This window comes from Passer montanus, unplaced genomic scaffold (genome assembly GCF_014805655.1).
Source record: "Passer montanus isolate IOZ18808 unplaced genomic scaffold, ASM1480565v1 scaffold3, whole genome shotgun sequence".
NCBI lineage: Eukaryota > Metazoa > Chordata > Aves > Passeriformes > Passeridae > Passer > Passer montanus.
Window position 1 is genome coordinate 673468 of NW_024367707.1, and position 16368 is coordinate 689835.

At 34.9% G+C, this 16368-nt stretch overlaps 1 protein-coding gene across 4 annotated transcripts in view; it reads left to right on the forward strand.

Annotated features, from left to right (window-relative positions):
• Nucleotides 1-16368, forward strand: part of DMD (dystrophin) — a 1159435-nt gene that overhangs the window by 459772 nt on the left and 683295 nt on the right. For all 4 annotated transcript variants that reach the window (XM_039714180.1, XM_039714179.1, XM_039714182.1 and 1 more), the window contains 3 exons: nucleotides 5338-5439; nucleotides 5592-5699; nucleotides 11187-11366. In XM_039714180.1, coding sequence (XP_039570114.1) covers nucleotides 5338-5439; nucleotides 5592-5699; nucleotides 11187-11366 — 390 coding nt within the window. The remainder of the gene's footprint in view (nucleotides 1-5337; nucleotides 5440-5591; nucleotides 5700-11186; nucleotides 11367-16368) is intronic.

The following is a 16368-nucleotide window of genomic DNA, read 5'->3' on the forward strand; positions in this document are numbered from 1 at the left end:
ATAGTGAATGTCCTCATGATCTACAGGATCATAATTTGTAGACAAATAATGATTATCAAGAAGTAACTACGATTTTTCTGCATTTTTCTGAAGTACTTTTGAGGGGAAGTAATAATTTATTTCCTATTATTTTCTCATGACCATGTTTCTTAGGAAATGAAGGGAACTATCACTTAATTGTGTTTTCTAACTACAATCACTTGAGTGTCTTTAAAAGAATGACACATTGGAGATACATTTGTAATAGAGCTAGCAGCCAAGATATTCTAATAGTTTTTTTCAAATATTAACTTGCTCATAGCAAAAGGATAGAGCTAGAAGCCAAGATATTCTAAAAGTTTTTTCAAATATTAACTTGCTCATAGCAAAAGTTCACTATTTCACATATGTCTTTAAAAAGTTACTATTGCTGTATTATTTATATTCCAGTGCTCTTACTGTAACCTCTGAACAAAATTGGATAAATGAAACTTGATAATTAATGTTGAGATACATTGAAGGAGGATTCTCTTGTGTTGGTGGTTGGCTCTCCAGGGAGGAGAGGAATTGTAATATTACAATCAAGATTCTTTCTATTTTTCTCTTTCAGAAGGGAGAAACTGTTTTTCTTTAATTTTGCTTTATTACCTAAGAAAATAAGAGTTTGTGGGTTCTATATCATTAACACCCAAGGTTTCTCTAGAGAAGGTAACTACATTCCAGCAGGTATAGCTGTACACAGACAGATACCCGTGTTCTGTTTTTAATGTAGCTAATTTGGATGCCAATACCAGTAAACCAGTAATTGGTTTGGAATTTAGAGTAGGTTTGACTACGATGATGTGCCTGCCACTTCAAATGTAATTCTGAGTTTTCTCTACTGCCACTACTTAGTCACTCAAGTAGCACAACCTAACCAAGATAACAATACAGCCTCTACTGATCCATAACTATTAATTCCTCTTGACTTCATCTTAAGTGTCAGAACTGTGGTGCACTTGCCCAAAATAATCTTAACCTTCCAGAGTATCTTGCCAGACAACTCCTTGGAACTGTTCAGTGAAGCAAAGCAGATCCCTAGCAAGAACATGCCTCCAGAAACAAAACTAAACTTTTAAAATACCTTGAATGAGAGAAGAGAGAAAATAATGAACATTATTTGATATTTATGGAACTTTATGTATAAGATGTAGAAATAAGGGGTTTTAATAGTGTGAAAAACAAATGAAAGGTTGGTGGATTGTTAGGCAATCTAATTTCACATCTTCAGAATGAAGAAAGAAAAATAAGGGAACATCAGGTGACACAGCTTCATCCCATATTATTACAATAATTGGAAAGGTACCATTTTTATCCTGTGCAGCATCTGTGACTGATCCATATTGGAATAAAATATGAAATAGAACTGAGACAAAACTACAATACATTAAAGAAACATCATTAATAATTAATGAAAATTAAACACAGTGGAAATACACAAGTTGTAACTGTACTAGTGCAGAAAACACAAATTATTACTGTCTTGGAAAAAGTACATTCCTTGAAAGTTGCTCGAAAGACAGTTCCTGAATCCCCTCACCCTGCAGCACAGGCTCTCTGAGCAGAGGATGCTGCGGAACAGAACATCTGCTCTTCTGTTATGTCCTTCATCCACAATTTCTTACAGAAGAATCTGAGAGAAAACATAATTCCATTGCTCTGGAAGTCAAAGAATATGTAGCAATATTACAGATGTTAATAAAATCCAAGTACAGCTATAAAGGTATAGGGTTTAGAGTGTTAGGGAGGTGTGGAAACTTTTATACTTGAATGCCCAGGAGAGCAGAGTTACCACCGTCCACCTGCTCTCCTAGTGAAATGTTGCACCTCTTTTTTTGTGTACAGGAACTGTTTGGATTTTTTTTTTCCATATCACTTGCAGTCTGAATATAAGCACAGGAGATAAAATGTGTTGACAGGCACAGCCATTAGAGCATTTCACAAAGAGCACAATGGAGGAAAGTTCCAAGCTTGATTATGTATCTGTCAGTCTGACTTCTAAAAGTAGAACAAAACAAGAACATGAACTGTCAGACAAAAGAGCTTAATAAGACTGGCTCACTGAGGTGCTGGTCAGGAACAGATTTGGAAGAAAATGAGCATTTATTTCCATGTAATTGTCGAAGATGCATTTTCCAAGCAGGTGCAATTCAGTTTTGCATTTCTTTTTGAGGAGGTGATTCCTGAAATATTTTCACACATATAAATATCTATGTATATAGTGTGTAATTTTTTTTCAAATGTTTGTATAAGAGAATTTTTAAAGCCTAAAATGAACTTTTTGAGATGTCTCAGGAAGGCTGACAAGAATCTATGCTGATTTTAAATCAACAGCAAAGTTCGTTTCTTTCAACAATTACTTTTCAACACTAAAGTTCTTAAGTTTTATTGCCTATGCAAAAACGTATCTATTTAAGAGGCAATTAATGGCATGGAAGCCAAAAGCGTCCCCTGAAACAAATTTTTAATTGAAAATTTACCCTTGCTTGGAAAACTAAAACTAAACACAATTTCAGGGCTTTTCTTAGAAACAGCTGTCCCTCTAAGGTACTTTGAGAGGCTGCAGCTAGACCAGGTGAGTGTGAATATTAAAACTACTTTTACATTACTTTGCTTACTTCACATAGTAATGTGTGACATATTGAGAGGCTCTGTTTATGCTGCTACTAAGAACCTACTATTTAGACTTAAAACTCCAAGACCCCAATTAAACTCAATCCACAGATTTACCAAGGCAGCTGTGGAATAAGGCTCAAATCTATATTTAGTGCTGGAAAATCAAACCACTTTTGTAGCAAAGCTGTTGCTGTACTCTGACTCGTTTCTACAGGAAAACTGGGGGAAATTATCTTCAGCTCAGAGAAATGGCTGGATAACATACAGAAGCCATGAATGCAGAGATTTTTTTTTTTCCATAATTATACCCAGCAGATAACAGGTCTCTTAAGGACTCTTGTGATCTAGCTCAAATTAGAGGCTTCCCCAGGCTTCAAGGGTCAGGATCTATGCTAGAAAGAAATCTGTATAAAGTGTATCAAATACTACTTGATGGCTTATTCCCCTGCTGGGGGAAAGAAGCTGAGAGTGTATTTTCCAGGATTATATATTCATATTATTCAGGGTACTGTCCGTTGATTGAAGATGAAATATGGGCTGTTTTTGCAAAAATACATCAAAATAAGTGAGGAATGTTAAAGAGTGAATAGATTATCCCTGTTGACCCACAGAACACTTATGACAGGAAGTTACAGACTTCAGGGATTTCCAAGACCTGCTCATCACAAGAGTATGGTATTCCTGGGAAGTTGAAATCTCCCATAAGGAAAAGGGTTACTGATCTAGAAAGTTCTCCTAAGTATCTGTAGAATAGATTACATCCTGAGCAGCCTGGAATTCTCCATCACAGATATCCAACCGTGGGACTCATTCCACCAAGTCTGATTGACGTCACAGCTGTGGAACTGACCAGTGCTGCCAGTTCCTCCTGTTTGTTTCTTCCACTCTGAGTATTGGTACATGAATTGTTGACCACTTGAAAACTGCACACAAAACTTAATGTTATTTGGTAGAAATTCTATGAATGGGCTAAATATTCAGTTGTAAAGAATTAATTTTGGATGTAGGCAAAAAACATCTTTCCATTTTTTCTCATTATTTTAAAAAGTGGTCTGTAATACCTGATTAGAAAAGCATTTATCAAATAAGGTCTGTTAGTTGCAGGCTTTCAGTACATGATTTTAATCCAGTGTTCCCAAGAGTGATGTTTTACTCATTTTCTTCTGTTCTTGTGCTTCCTTACTTTGACCTTTTAGCAGACTAAAATATTTCACCTTCTGCTTTTGATAGTCATATAAAATATTCTTTCTGTGTCCTCTGAGAAGAAAAAACCCAGAATCTTCTTCTGCATGCAGAATTCTCTAAAAATTTGTGTTAGGGCTGTAAGAAAAGGTGTGTGTGGGGTTTTTTGTTTTGTTTTGTTTGTTTGTTTTTTTAAGGAGGGCATTTTACTTGTTAATGTGGATTCAATCAGTTTCTCTGAAAATTTGTTTTCCCAGATGTTAGGATCACTTGGAGCAGTCTGAGTTTGTGGGCATCACACAGGCTACTATTTGATGTGAATAGACAGTTAAAGTTGAGCACCATGTGATTTAGTATAATAACTGCTTTATAAATAACAGTCCTGATATGATATTTTGAACTTGAAACTCTGTGTCTTAACTCAACCAAACAGTGTATGGTTGTTATGGCCTCTCATGAGAAATAACTAGATTTAAGGTTGGTCACAGAATCAGCACTTTTATCAGTGCAGTTACTTGGCCATTTTGGTTACTTTATTAAAATAAAAGATATTGTCAAACTATTGAGAAAAAAAAAAAGGTTGCTGCATTTTTGTTAAGATTAAATTATGATCTCTGTGAGGAATATGTGAATACAAAATATATAGCATTATATAATATCTCAAGTTATTGGGGATCCATATGAGTGATGAAGTAAATAACTAAGTATGAAAAAAGGAAACAAACTATTATCTTTTTATCAGGATATGCTATTAAGTGGATGAGAAATTAAGAATGCAGTAATATAAATTATCTTTCAGGTGTTTATAAGAGATTTTTTTTTTGGGGGGGGGGCAATCAGCTGAATAATTTGCATTTGATGTCCAGTGGTAATTAAGTTACTATAAATCATTGCAATACAAGTTTTCTATCACCAGCTAAAATAAGGGAGAACAAGATGGTGTTTTGTGTAATTTAAATACATACATGGTAGCATATGCTAGAAATACCTGGGAAACCTCAGTGGGATTTATGCTGGTGTTGAAGTTTATAGGTGTGTTTTTTTTCCCACAGCAAGATTTTAAAAGTGGTAAGAGTTTTGATCAACTGTATTAATGATGCAACTTAAAAACCAATTTTTTTTTTTTTTTTTTTCTGCTTTGGCCACATCTTTGGCCATCATGTTTATGTTTCAAGTATTTCTGTTTTGGGCATATTAAAGATTTTTAAATAGTGTGATTTTTTTCAAAGTGTAGTACTAGAGACTTGCTAGAAAACTCTCTGTAGATTAGTATTAAAATATTCAGTGTTTAGATCTATTGCTTTCCCTATTCTCTCCATTTTAATTTTATTTCAATAGGCCTGAAATCCATTTCAGTGTAATATGTAACATATTTTAAGGGCATATACCTAAGAAAAAAAGTGAATAAGGAAAATGTTTCCATAAAAATTTTGTAATGCCGTAGGGAAAACCAGCTTTCCTTGTTTAGGAAGAAGAAAGTAAACAAATGCAAAGGTCTCTTTTGTGTTTCTTTCTCTCCAGCACTTTGGAAAACGGTGGGCAGCCATCTGTAGATGGACAGAAGAACGATGGGTCCTTCTGCAAGATATTCTTCGAAAATGGCAGCATTTTGCAGAAGAGCAGGTGAATAGTTTTATGGGTTTTTTTTAAATTATAAATTGGAATGTTCTTCAAACCATTATACTAAATATAATAATATATTTTCTTTCATTTATATGCATTTATACATACAGGAAAGGCCTGACTGAAGTTTTTTCTCTTCAATTTTATTTCAGTGCCTTTTTGATGCATGGCTTACTGAGAAAGAGGATGCTGTGAGCAAAATTCATACAACTGGCTTTGGGGATCAGAATGAAATGCTGACCAATCTAAGCAAATTGGCTGTATGTATTTTTAATTCTTCTATTTTTATGTTCAGCTTCCTTAATCTGAGTCTGCATGCACCCACTCTCAGACCATACGGTTTAACAGAACATCTGTTTCATACTTTGAGAGTGGGCTTTGCCTCCTGTGGGTGGAATAGATTGGTCCATAGCCTTGCTGATAAAGGAACCAATAGATACAGATGATTTTCTTGGTTGTTTCTTTGGTCAAAAGTTCATGAAATAAAATAGCATTTTGTTATCTTAAAAATATGTATTCTTTAATAGTGAAAGTTTCTTTGTTGGTACTGTTGGTGTATGCATTGTGTGTGAGACTATATATACATATGTGCAAAGGAGTTTGGATATGAATAAGTTATCTTGTCCTTCAGCAAACCCTGTCATACATTCCTTGAACTTGAAAAAGCTGAAGGCTCAGCGGTATGAAAGGTTTAAATTAGTGTTACTTTACAACTGTACCTCAGCATCAGAAATGGAGTTACAGGCAAAAAATGCACCCTCATATCCTCCACCTCAGTCTTCAGCAAATTCTCCACCATGCATGGTCTTTGTGGAGGGAATGTAAGTCTGGCTGTGCCTGTAACTGTGAAAATCTTGTGGCAGCCAATGGCTTTGCAGCAGTAGAACCTCTGTAAAGAAAATGTTATGCTCTCTGCTATTTCTGTAATGATGACTGACTAGCATTTAGGGGAAAGGAAACACTCATGTCCATGCTTTGGTTAAAATAGGTGAATTATTAGGAAAAAAACCCCCTTGGTAATCTTTTCATACATATTTTTTTCTTTATTATTAATTAGATATTATTATGTAATAAATATAAAATATCAATTAATTATATATTGTTCGTTACATATTTTTTACTAGATCTACATATCTTGTTTATATATATCTAAGGCTCAGCCTTACATTTTTAAAAATTAATTTAGTATTTATTTCCTTCTAATCATTCTGTGTTAAAAGTAGAAACATTCAGACTCTGGGTTGATAAAAATACCATGATATTTATGAGGTTTGAGTGACTGTGATGTTTCTAAAATTTACTTCATTTTGACCTCACATATACAAATGTATAAAGCTTAAAAAAAATAAACTCACAGAATAATTGTTTAATTACATTGTAGCTGGTCCAGAATTACTGTTAGATGTTCTTTTGATTCATAGAATGACTCAGTAATTAATTTAAGAAGAAAAAGATTGATTTTTAGCATAATCTTGAGACATTAATTATTACACTGCTACATATAGGTTTTTTCTCCTCTCCCTTTTCTTTTTGCAACTCTTTAGGGGTTAATAAAAAATGCGTTTAGAAGTACAGACTTAGATTTTGATTCAAGATTTCTTAGGATTAAGTAAACTTCTTCATAAATTAAGGACCACATGAATGGCCTCAGTGTATATATTTCTTGGAAATTCTAGCAATCTAAGATGTGAGCAATCTTGAAGCTGACTTCAAGCCAGGCTTTTAACACATAATGGATTAGAGAAAACTCAGGATGCTTTGGAGTACCTTCAGGAAGAAAATGTATTACAAGAAATTCAAATTTATTCCAAAAGAGTATACTTTTTGATTTCAGGAGGTTGCTAGAGGACATAGGCACAGAGGGTTGAAATTTTTGTCACAAATTGTAAGGTAGTAGACTATTAAGGGTTTGCAAGTGTTAAGGATAGGGCCACTTTGGGTACCTTTCAGAATTGCTTGAAAATATGATGTTAAAAAGGAAACAGTTTTGTAGTATTTTCGTTAGTTTCACTAATGAACTTTTATGAAGTTAAAATTATTTTTAAATTATGCTGCCAGTTTAAATGGTTAAGCATTATTGTCATGAAATAATTGTGGTCTTACAGGAGACTGAGTGAACAACATAAAATAGTAAATGAAATTATTTATCCATAACCCTGAACCTCCACAAGAATCATGTCATCCTTAAAAGAACAGGTGGAGTTTATTAATTGACTTTGCTCTTTTTTTCACATTAATAACTTTGATCTTTTTAGAAACACGATTCATAATTTAGTAGTTTAGGTATTTAAATATTGGTGGTATGGTGGAAGAAAACTGCCTCTTGAGTGATTTGGAGCAGAACAGTAGCTTTAACTTTTGGAATTCCCTCTCTCAGGTTTTAGACCTAGTAGCAGTCATTTCCAAATTCCAGTGGGTATGTGTTTTTACACTCACACAATGCCAAAATGCTATAAGTTTTGTGTGTAAAAATTTACTGTTTTAATCTTGTCTGGACCTTCAGAAATTTATATTTATATATCAGCCACATGATGGTTTTTTTGAAGGGAATTATTCTCCTCTTAGACTGGTTTTCAGAAATAGGGAAAAATGGGATCATACTGTCCTGACCCTGATGTGCATGTTGTGCCTGTCTTTTGGCATATTTTATTTTGACATGTGTTTCAATGTAGTAGAGGAGAAACTGTCACCAATGATCACTCTTATAAATAGGTCTGAATTGTAAAAGCAAGTCTGTGAGGGAATAAAAATGTATATTTTCACTTAGAATAAAAATGTTTATATTCCTAGCGATATGATATATTGATCCCTCCGTTGTCCAGTCATTTCCAGCAAGAAATTACAGCATTTGTTGTTCCTTTTAGACCTTAATAATTATAGGTTGGATATTGTAATATCCAACAAGAGCTTCCAGCCTATGTTTCTTTCTCACTCATGGGCAGAACTTTTCCAGATTATGATTGTGTTCTTTAGCCAGTCTCTTTAACTGGAAGGAAATTTCTGAAGGTAATTTATTAAAGCATTTAGCATTGTGATTGTTGATTTGAAATTCTACAACCCTCCTACAAGGCTCTCAGCATTCTAAAGTGACTGATGTGAAACAGTATCTGTTGAGATACTGTTCACAGTAGGAAAAAACCCTTGGCTTTTAATTCACATTAATGTCCACAGACGGGAGCCTGCACCAGTGTGGGCTCTCCACAGGGTCACAATTTCCTTCAGAGCACATCTGCCTGTCCTGGTGTGGGGTCCTCCACAGACTGCAGTTTATTTCAAAGGATTCATTCCGTATTGTATGTGAAAATTTGTCTTTGTCATCAGCTCTCTTCTGGGCTCTTCCAAGTTTAAAGGTCAGAAAAACTGTTGAGCAGGTAGTCGCTCCAGTTCTTAAAATAATTCCTTAAGACAACTGGGCTTTTTTGTGTTTTGTTTTGTTTTTAAATTTTCCACCTACCATTTATTCACTGACTCTATAATTGACTCTTTAATTCTTACAGAAGGTGTAGGGTGAAACAGAACATGGAATAGCTGGAAGATGTGATGCACTGAGAATGTACAACTGAGGTGATATTTTGGTGCCATGTATGGCACAGGCTTGAAGGATTCTTTTTCATGTCCTAGGCCTACATTTTGTAATCTGTAAAATGAAGTTGTTTATTTTTCTTTTTGTAACAAATACTGAGAGCTATTACAAAGGTATATAAGTATACAAGATCTACCTCTATATATTTATAGTATATATTCCATTAATATAGAGTTAAATATTTTCTTGCTTCACCTAATGCTTTTGGTTTTTTTACATATAGAAAAAAAGTTAGATATTACACTATTCCTGACTAGAATAAATTTCTTTGCAGCTGAAAACTAACTTAATGGGTGTTGCTGGTTAGACTAGTACAGTAAGCAAAGTAAGTTTTTGATTTTTAAGGAAAAGAAAAAAGCAAGAAGTAAAAACTTAAACCCCCAAAAATAGAACCACATTAACAAAAATAAGGAAATCACTTTATAATGTTCCAATATCAGGATTCATAGTATGTACTTGGCAGAAGTTATGACTGATATGTTTGATAATTAATTTCAGAAAGAAAACTACCATGTCTTGTCTTCCAAATTGGAAAATTACATATTTTGCAGTTACTATTATTATTTTAGATCTATTATTGCACTGGAAAAGTACCCTGAGCCTATTTTTGGTTATTGTGGCACACTGACAGGTTTTTAATGAAAAAAATGTGAAAACAGAATCTCCCAGTATAGTTTTCCAGATTGACTGTAGCTTTCACAAAAGCATATTAATTTGCAGTGAGAAGTATCTTTAAAAGGAATTTTTAGCATCCTTCTTCTTGTGTTGTTTCACTTTCTGATTGTGCTCCAGGTATCTTGGATTGGTGCTGAACTCACAGCAGTGTTCAGCAGCTGTTGGGGGCTGAGGTGATTGGAAATCAAACACTGCTCTTCAGAACTAACCAATGTTTCAGAGGATATAATTTATTATTCCAGTCACCGTATGGTGGCTTCCACATGATTTTTTTCTGACACTGTAGGCGTAAAAAAGGTCAAATATAGCAGTGCTTGAAATTTTACATGCTAAACTGGTTTGCATCTACTTTCCTCCATCTGTTAGGTCTCCTACTACCCTGAAAAGTGATTCTTCAATATGAAGTAAGCTTCTACTTCTCAGGGACACATCAATTTAAATTTTGATATTAACTGTACCTACTCTTAATAATTATGATGTTTCAAATCATATCTGATTAGAAAGAGTACTGATTACAAAGACAATGAATCTTTCTTTGCTGAGTTGCACTTGTAATTACAGTTTTGGATTATATAGCTGTAGGAAAGTGTATGTAGGCTAAATTTTGTTATCTAACCACTTGCTTGTTTATCCTTTTCATGCCTTGTGGATTAGACTGCAATGCACAACTGCATAGAGAGTTCAAAGTTTTGCTGTAGTTACCAAGATTAGGGTGTAGACGATAAATGTTTAAAGAATGCAAATCAGTGGAGTAAATCAGTTAAAGCTTTAAAAAGTAAACCCAGGTAAGAACGGGAGCTGTGGATGATCCATGGAGCTATGAATAGCCTGTTTCATAAGCAGGCTTGCATGTATAGATCTCAGGAGTTTTAAGGTCCCTTGGCACAGTGTGTTTTGGATTTTGGGGTTCCTTGCTGGGGGGAGTCGTTTTTATTGCTTCTTTTTTTGTTTTGTTTTGGAGGTTTTTTTGCCTTGTTTTGTTTTGTTGGGGTTTTTATGTTTGCATGTTTTAATTCTGATTTGGGATAAAATATTGCTTCTCTAGGAAACCCTTATTTCAATATGCCATATATAAAAAAGTACATTAACACTTTAAAGAAAGATTGTTTGTCATGTTGATAGAGTTGTTAGCATGAGTACAGTTTTAAGGTTATTCCTGTAACACAACTGTTAGTTTTTTGATTCATGTCATCACCTGAAGCCTGCTGGGATGTTTGGAGGTGCTCCACCTGCACCTCCACCTGCAATGTTATGTTGCTATGTAAGCTCTGCCAGCAGTTTTTACAGAAACACTATGGAATTATAAGAGCCTTAACCCATTTCCAGCTCTTTCTGATATTGTCCTTGTGATTTTTCTTCTAAGTTTTTTGGTTTCCTTTTTTTGAGTGTTTTGGTTTGGGTTGGGATTTTTTTGTTGGTTTTTTGGGGGGTTTTTTTGGGTTTTTTTGGTATGAATGTGTGTTCTTCCTTCTGTTATTTTGTTTAACAGATCCTAAAAGGAGATCTAGAAATGAAAAGGCAAATGATGAGTAAGCTGAAGTTGCTCAGCCAAGATCTCCTTGTAGCTGTGAAAAATAAAGCAGTGGCTCAAAAGCTGGAAAGTCGTCTTGAAAATTTTGCTCAGCGCTGGGAAAGCCTTGTGCAGAAGGTGGAGAGCAACTCTAAACAGGTTTGTAGAAAACAGTTTTATCAGTTTATGACAATCAGATCCTTTGACAGTCAAATGCTTAAAGTAGTTTTAGTGCTGTTTGTCATCTTGTTTTAATTATTTCCCCTGCATGATTGCTTAAGACATATTTTATTTTTAGGACAGCATAATACAATGATAATATAATTTTCTAGAATTTTAATTATCTCTTTAGTTTTTAATCTCTAGTTATAGTGTTGATTACTTTCTTGGGTTGTTAACTATGTTTTCAGGGATGATACAAATCATAATGAAAATACCTTTCCAGTTAATTTATTTTTAACCTATAATAGCACACTTTTTTGTAGCTGTCTCTTTGAAATGGCACGTAGTCTGAAATTAGTGTAAAAACTGTCTGCTAGTTTAAGTGAAATTGGCTTTTCCAACTTGAAAAATTACTAATTGATTGCTATTTTACTTCTGTATATAACATGCTGATTTACAGATTAAAAAGAGAGGCTACAAGAAAGAGAAATTTCTTAGAAAAAGAAAGAAATCAATCTATACCTGTAGCCAAAGTGCCAATGAAAAAATATAACCTGCTATTATTTTGACCACTTTGTGTTAACTGTAATGTATTTTAACAAATAAATTTATTTTTTAAACCAGGTAACAGAATTCAGCGCTCTGGTGTAGTACCCAAACCCATATCCAGTCATTTTGCTTAGACATCTTGTTAGCATCTCTTCCTTGCTGGATTTAAACCCAAACCAGCTCCCTTGTTTCCATTGCATTATCTCACTAATACTGGGATATTTTTGAGCTGTTGCTGTACAGCTGGTAAAATGGAAATGGATGTTAAGGCTTTTTAATGAAACAGCATTGAGCAGAATGTTACTGCAAGTACCTCTGTCCTGTCCATACAGGTCTCTCACACTTCTGGTCAGTTTGATTCAATTCCCTTGAGCATGCTGCCCTTTTTTGTTGCTCTCTACTAATACTTCTACCAAATTATGTTTGGGTAATTAAAGAAAAGATGCTATACTTCATGTAGTAATCTGAATCCCTCTTAGTAACCTTGCTTTTAACTCATACCTTGATATTTTAGCTTGCTCTGTGATAGTTAGAAAAAGCAGGTGAAGTTGGACAAATCATTTTGGGAGAATATAAGGGAAGAAAATGGTGGAAGGGCACAATTTCAGTTAGAAAGCAAAACCATATTGCATGCACAGCATTTAGGATTTGAATATAAGATATAATTACAGTATATTTGCTGTGGAAAACCTCCTGTTTCAAAGCAGAGGAAAATTCCAGAGATTCAGTTTTAAATTTGGGATGGCTAGGGTCACACGATTTAAGAAAGTTAGTAAGTCACTCCAAATTGTTCAAGTCCTGTTCAGATTGGTGGTGGCTCCTAAATGCAGTTACTAGTTTAGAAGATTAGCACAGCTGGGAGATGCTTTGGATTCCCAAAACAGTCTAGCTGTCCTATCACAGAATGGAACTTAGATTACAGAAAATGAAGTGATCAGTCCTGAGACTGTAAACATAGATCAGCGCAGCTGGGAGATGCTTTGGATTCCCAAAACAGTCTAGCTGTCCTATCACAGCAGAATGTTTCAGTGGATAAGCTCTTCCTCCAAGGGGAAGCTGCTCTGCTTGGGATAAAAGTGGTGTGCTGCTATGGAAATACTTCTTCACCTTCTGGAAACATTGCACAGTTAGACCTGGCTGGAGGACCTGTTCCTAAGGCACTCTTACACTGTTCAGACTTATTTTCTGTGAAATACTGATGGTGTACTTGTCACCACGGGTTTCTGTCTAGGCAGGACAGATAATTTCAGTGAGGTTTTTACATGTATTTGTTGCAGAGCTCATTTATGTGTTTACACTGTGAGGAAAAAATGAAAGAGGATATTATGTTCTCTAGTCATGAACTGGGGAGGAGGGTGAAAAATAGAATATTTTCCACTAAAAACTATCAGAAAATGTATGTTTTATTCTTCAAGCTTAGATATTGCCTTCAAAATTAACTTTACATGGTTAAGTGGTGGACTTGGCAGAGCTAGGTCAATAGTTAAACTCAATGATCTTAAATGTCTGTTCCAACCTACAGGATTCTATGATTAATAATTTTCATAGGGTGCTCATAATTGCATTTTTGTCCTTAGTTATTTCCCCTCTTAATAAAGTGTCACCAAATGATTAACTTGTTAACAAAATAAGAAATTAAATGGAAGAGACAACCTCAGGCTCAGTTCAAAGATGATTCTCCAACTAGACATATAAAGTAGCTATAAATCCCAAAGGAAAAGTGCAGAAAGTAGAATGTGAGTTCTTCCACATTTGGCTGAATTAATTGCTCTTGAATTCAAGCATCTAATCAGAACACATGGCTGAAGATCCTGCTACAAATGACTGGATGGCAAGAGTGTGAGAGAGAGAGAGAAATCTAAAAAGCAGTTTGTCCTCATCATGAACATGTCAGCTTTCCTTCACTGACCACACAGTGGAATCAAGGACAAGGACAGCTTGTTTAGGCTAGATGTGGAGCTTCCAGAAACTCTAAACCCAGCTTTGCTGAGCTCATTATGCTCCACTAAATTGTACTGAAAATCTTTCCAAACTAAAGAAAACACCATTCCTCATCTGAACTTCCCCGCTCACAGAGATAAATTTCATCAAAGAACAGATGACAGCTCCAAAAGTGAGTGTAAAGGAAAATTATGAGTTTATCAGGACAGAGGGCACTTCCAAAGACAGTAATAAATGTTGGCATTAAAGGAAGGCTGCTGTATAAATGAGAAATAAAATGCCATAAAACTACTGAAGTGCTATACACACATTGTACATATGTTTGCCTATAGATGATGAAAAAGATTTGAATTTGTCTGCTAGGAAAAGGGATGAGTTTTAACATGTTTCGAAGATGGGCTTGATGTGAAACTGCTGGCAAACATTGTGCTTTGAAATCCTTTTAATGTGCACCCTTGTGAGTCACCTCAGCCCTTGCTGTATGATTTTCTAGCGGGTTAAAGCCCTAGTGTATGTTACCCCTTCTCAGAATCACATTTGCTATTCAGGTACTGAGAGGGATGAAGAAAATATAGAGTTATTATTTGCACTGTCTTTGAATAATACATGAAACACATAACTTTTGTGATTAAAAGGGGTTTGGAATTTTTTGGGGAGGTTTTTTTGGGTTTCAGGGATTTTTTTTGGTTTTATGGGGTTGTTTTGGTTGGTTTTTTATTTTGTTTGTTTGTTTGGGGTTTTTAGTTTGTTTTGAGGGATTTTTTTGTTGTTTTTTCGGGGTATTTTTTTTGTTTGTTTTGTTTTTGTATTTTTTAACCAGGTTAGCCAATAAAAGTTACTTCTTTTTTTTGTATTTCCTAATATTGTTAATGATTGTCCTTTTCATACTAAACTGTATGCAGTTTAAACGTGAACCACCTTCATCTTGCAAGGTTGCAATCTACCTTTTAGTCTTTCCCTGTCTCTAATTAGAATAATTATGAACTTCAAATTCACTTCTCCATTCTCCTTTTGAAGCATGTAGTATTTAACCTCCACTCCTGTTGATTAAGCATGAAAAATACTTTTTTTATTGTTTTAACATCCAAATCATTACGCCCCCCAGCATCGTGCCTTGACTGCTCTGAGCAGTGATTGCTCTGCCAGCTCTGGAAGTGCAGTTGCCCATCTCCAGCTGCAGCTGCTACTCCTGTAATTGGTATTATGCTGCAGATGATTCCTACAGTGCCCTAGCTGTGGTTTATTCTGTGTTACACCTTCTTCACTGGAAACTCTGCCCTGGTATTGATTAGCAAATGAAAACATGGCAGGATATGACCCTGGGTGTCTGAAACATAATCCTATTATTGATTTTTGGATAAAACAGAGTGTAATACAAATTTTATGAGAAGAGGAAAGAGAGACAGAAAGACTGTACCCAAAATTATATAATAGGCAAGAAACTCTTTCTGTTCTAATGTACAGTCAGCTCAGGGAGAGATGACATCAGGTTCTATCCTCAAATGACATGGAACCGTAGACATCAGGAGCTTTAACTTGCTTTTGCTTCTGCCCTCTATTTAATTAAAATAAAATGGAAAATAATGTTGTATAGAGTTTCAATAAAAATGTATGGAAATTCTGACTTCATATTATCATGATTTCTTTAGAACAAAGTATCAAAATCAATGCATCTTGTTGAGAAAACTAGAACAAGAATGTTACCACATAAAATTTTAGTGGCTAAAAAGTCAACTGGGTGTGTTTCCTTCCAATGAATTTTGTAGTTCATATGTTACCTAAATCCCTGCAGGTCACAAGCAGCTTATTCCATTGTCATAATTAATCGATATATATATATATTTTAAATCAGCTCTGAATCTAATTTTTTTAGTCTTCTTAATAGTCCAGAGTCTGCTCTAAAACCTAGAGAGCTGCCTGTTTCTAGAGATGGAAGCAGAGCATTGGGTTAACTGCTCTGTGTAAGAAATACTGCCAGTTTACAGTGGTAAAGCACTTTCCTACTCATCACTTCCACTGTCAGCCTGGACAAAGAACAGCAAGACTTTTGCGTGGAAGACAATGGGAAGAATTCAGCAGAGCTGGCAAGAATTTGTTGGGGTGTTTTTACAGGTTTCTTGGCTTTACTGATATTGTCTGCTGGGAAGAGGCTGCTTGCTAACAGTGTTTCCCTTTCATTGTCTTTCTATTTTTCTTTTTCAATGCAGGGAAGCATTGCGGAGAAGGTGTTAGACCTGGTTTCCTCTTCATTGTTTATAGAATCACTTATGTCTCAATAACTAAGCCAACTCAATTCTCTTCCTGAGTTTCTGATGCAAGAAGTAATAGATAATTTATGTATGGGTTTATGGACTTTTAGATATTGGCATGTCTGTTGTTGAATTGGATACCCAAATTATTGCATGTTAGCAATAGCAAAGAAGCAGGGCTTTTCGGGTGCACAACTTTTTCTTCTCCTGATATAATTTTTTTCTTTTATTTTCTATTTCACTGCCCTTAAACTGTGAGG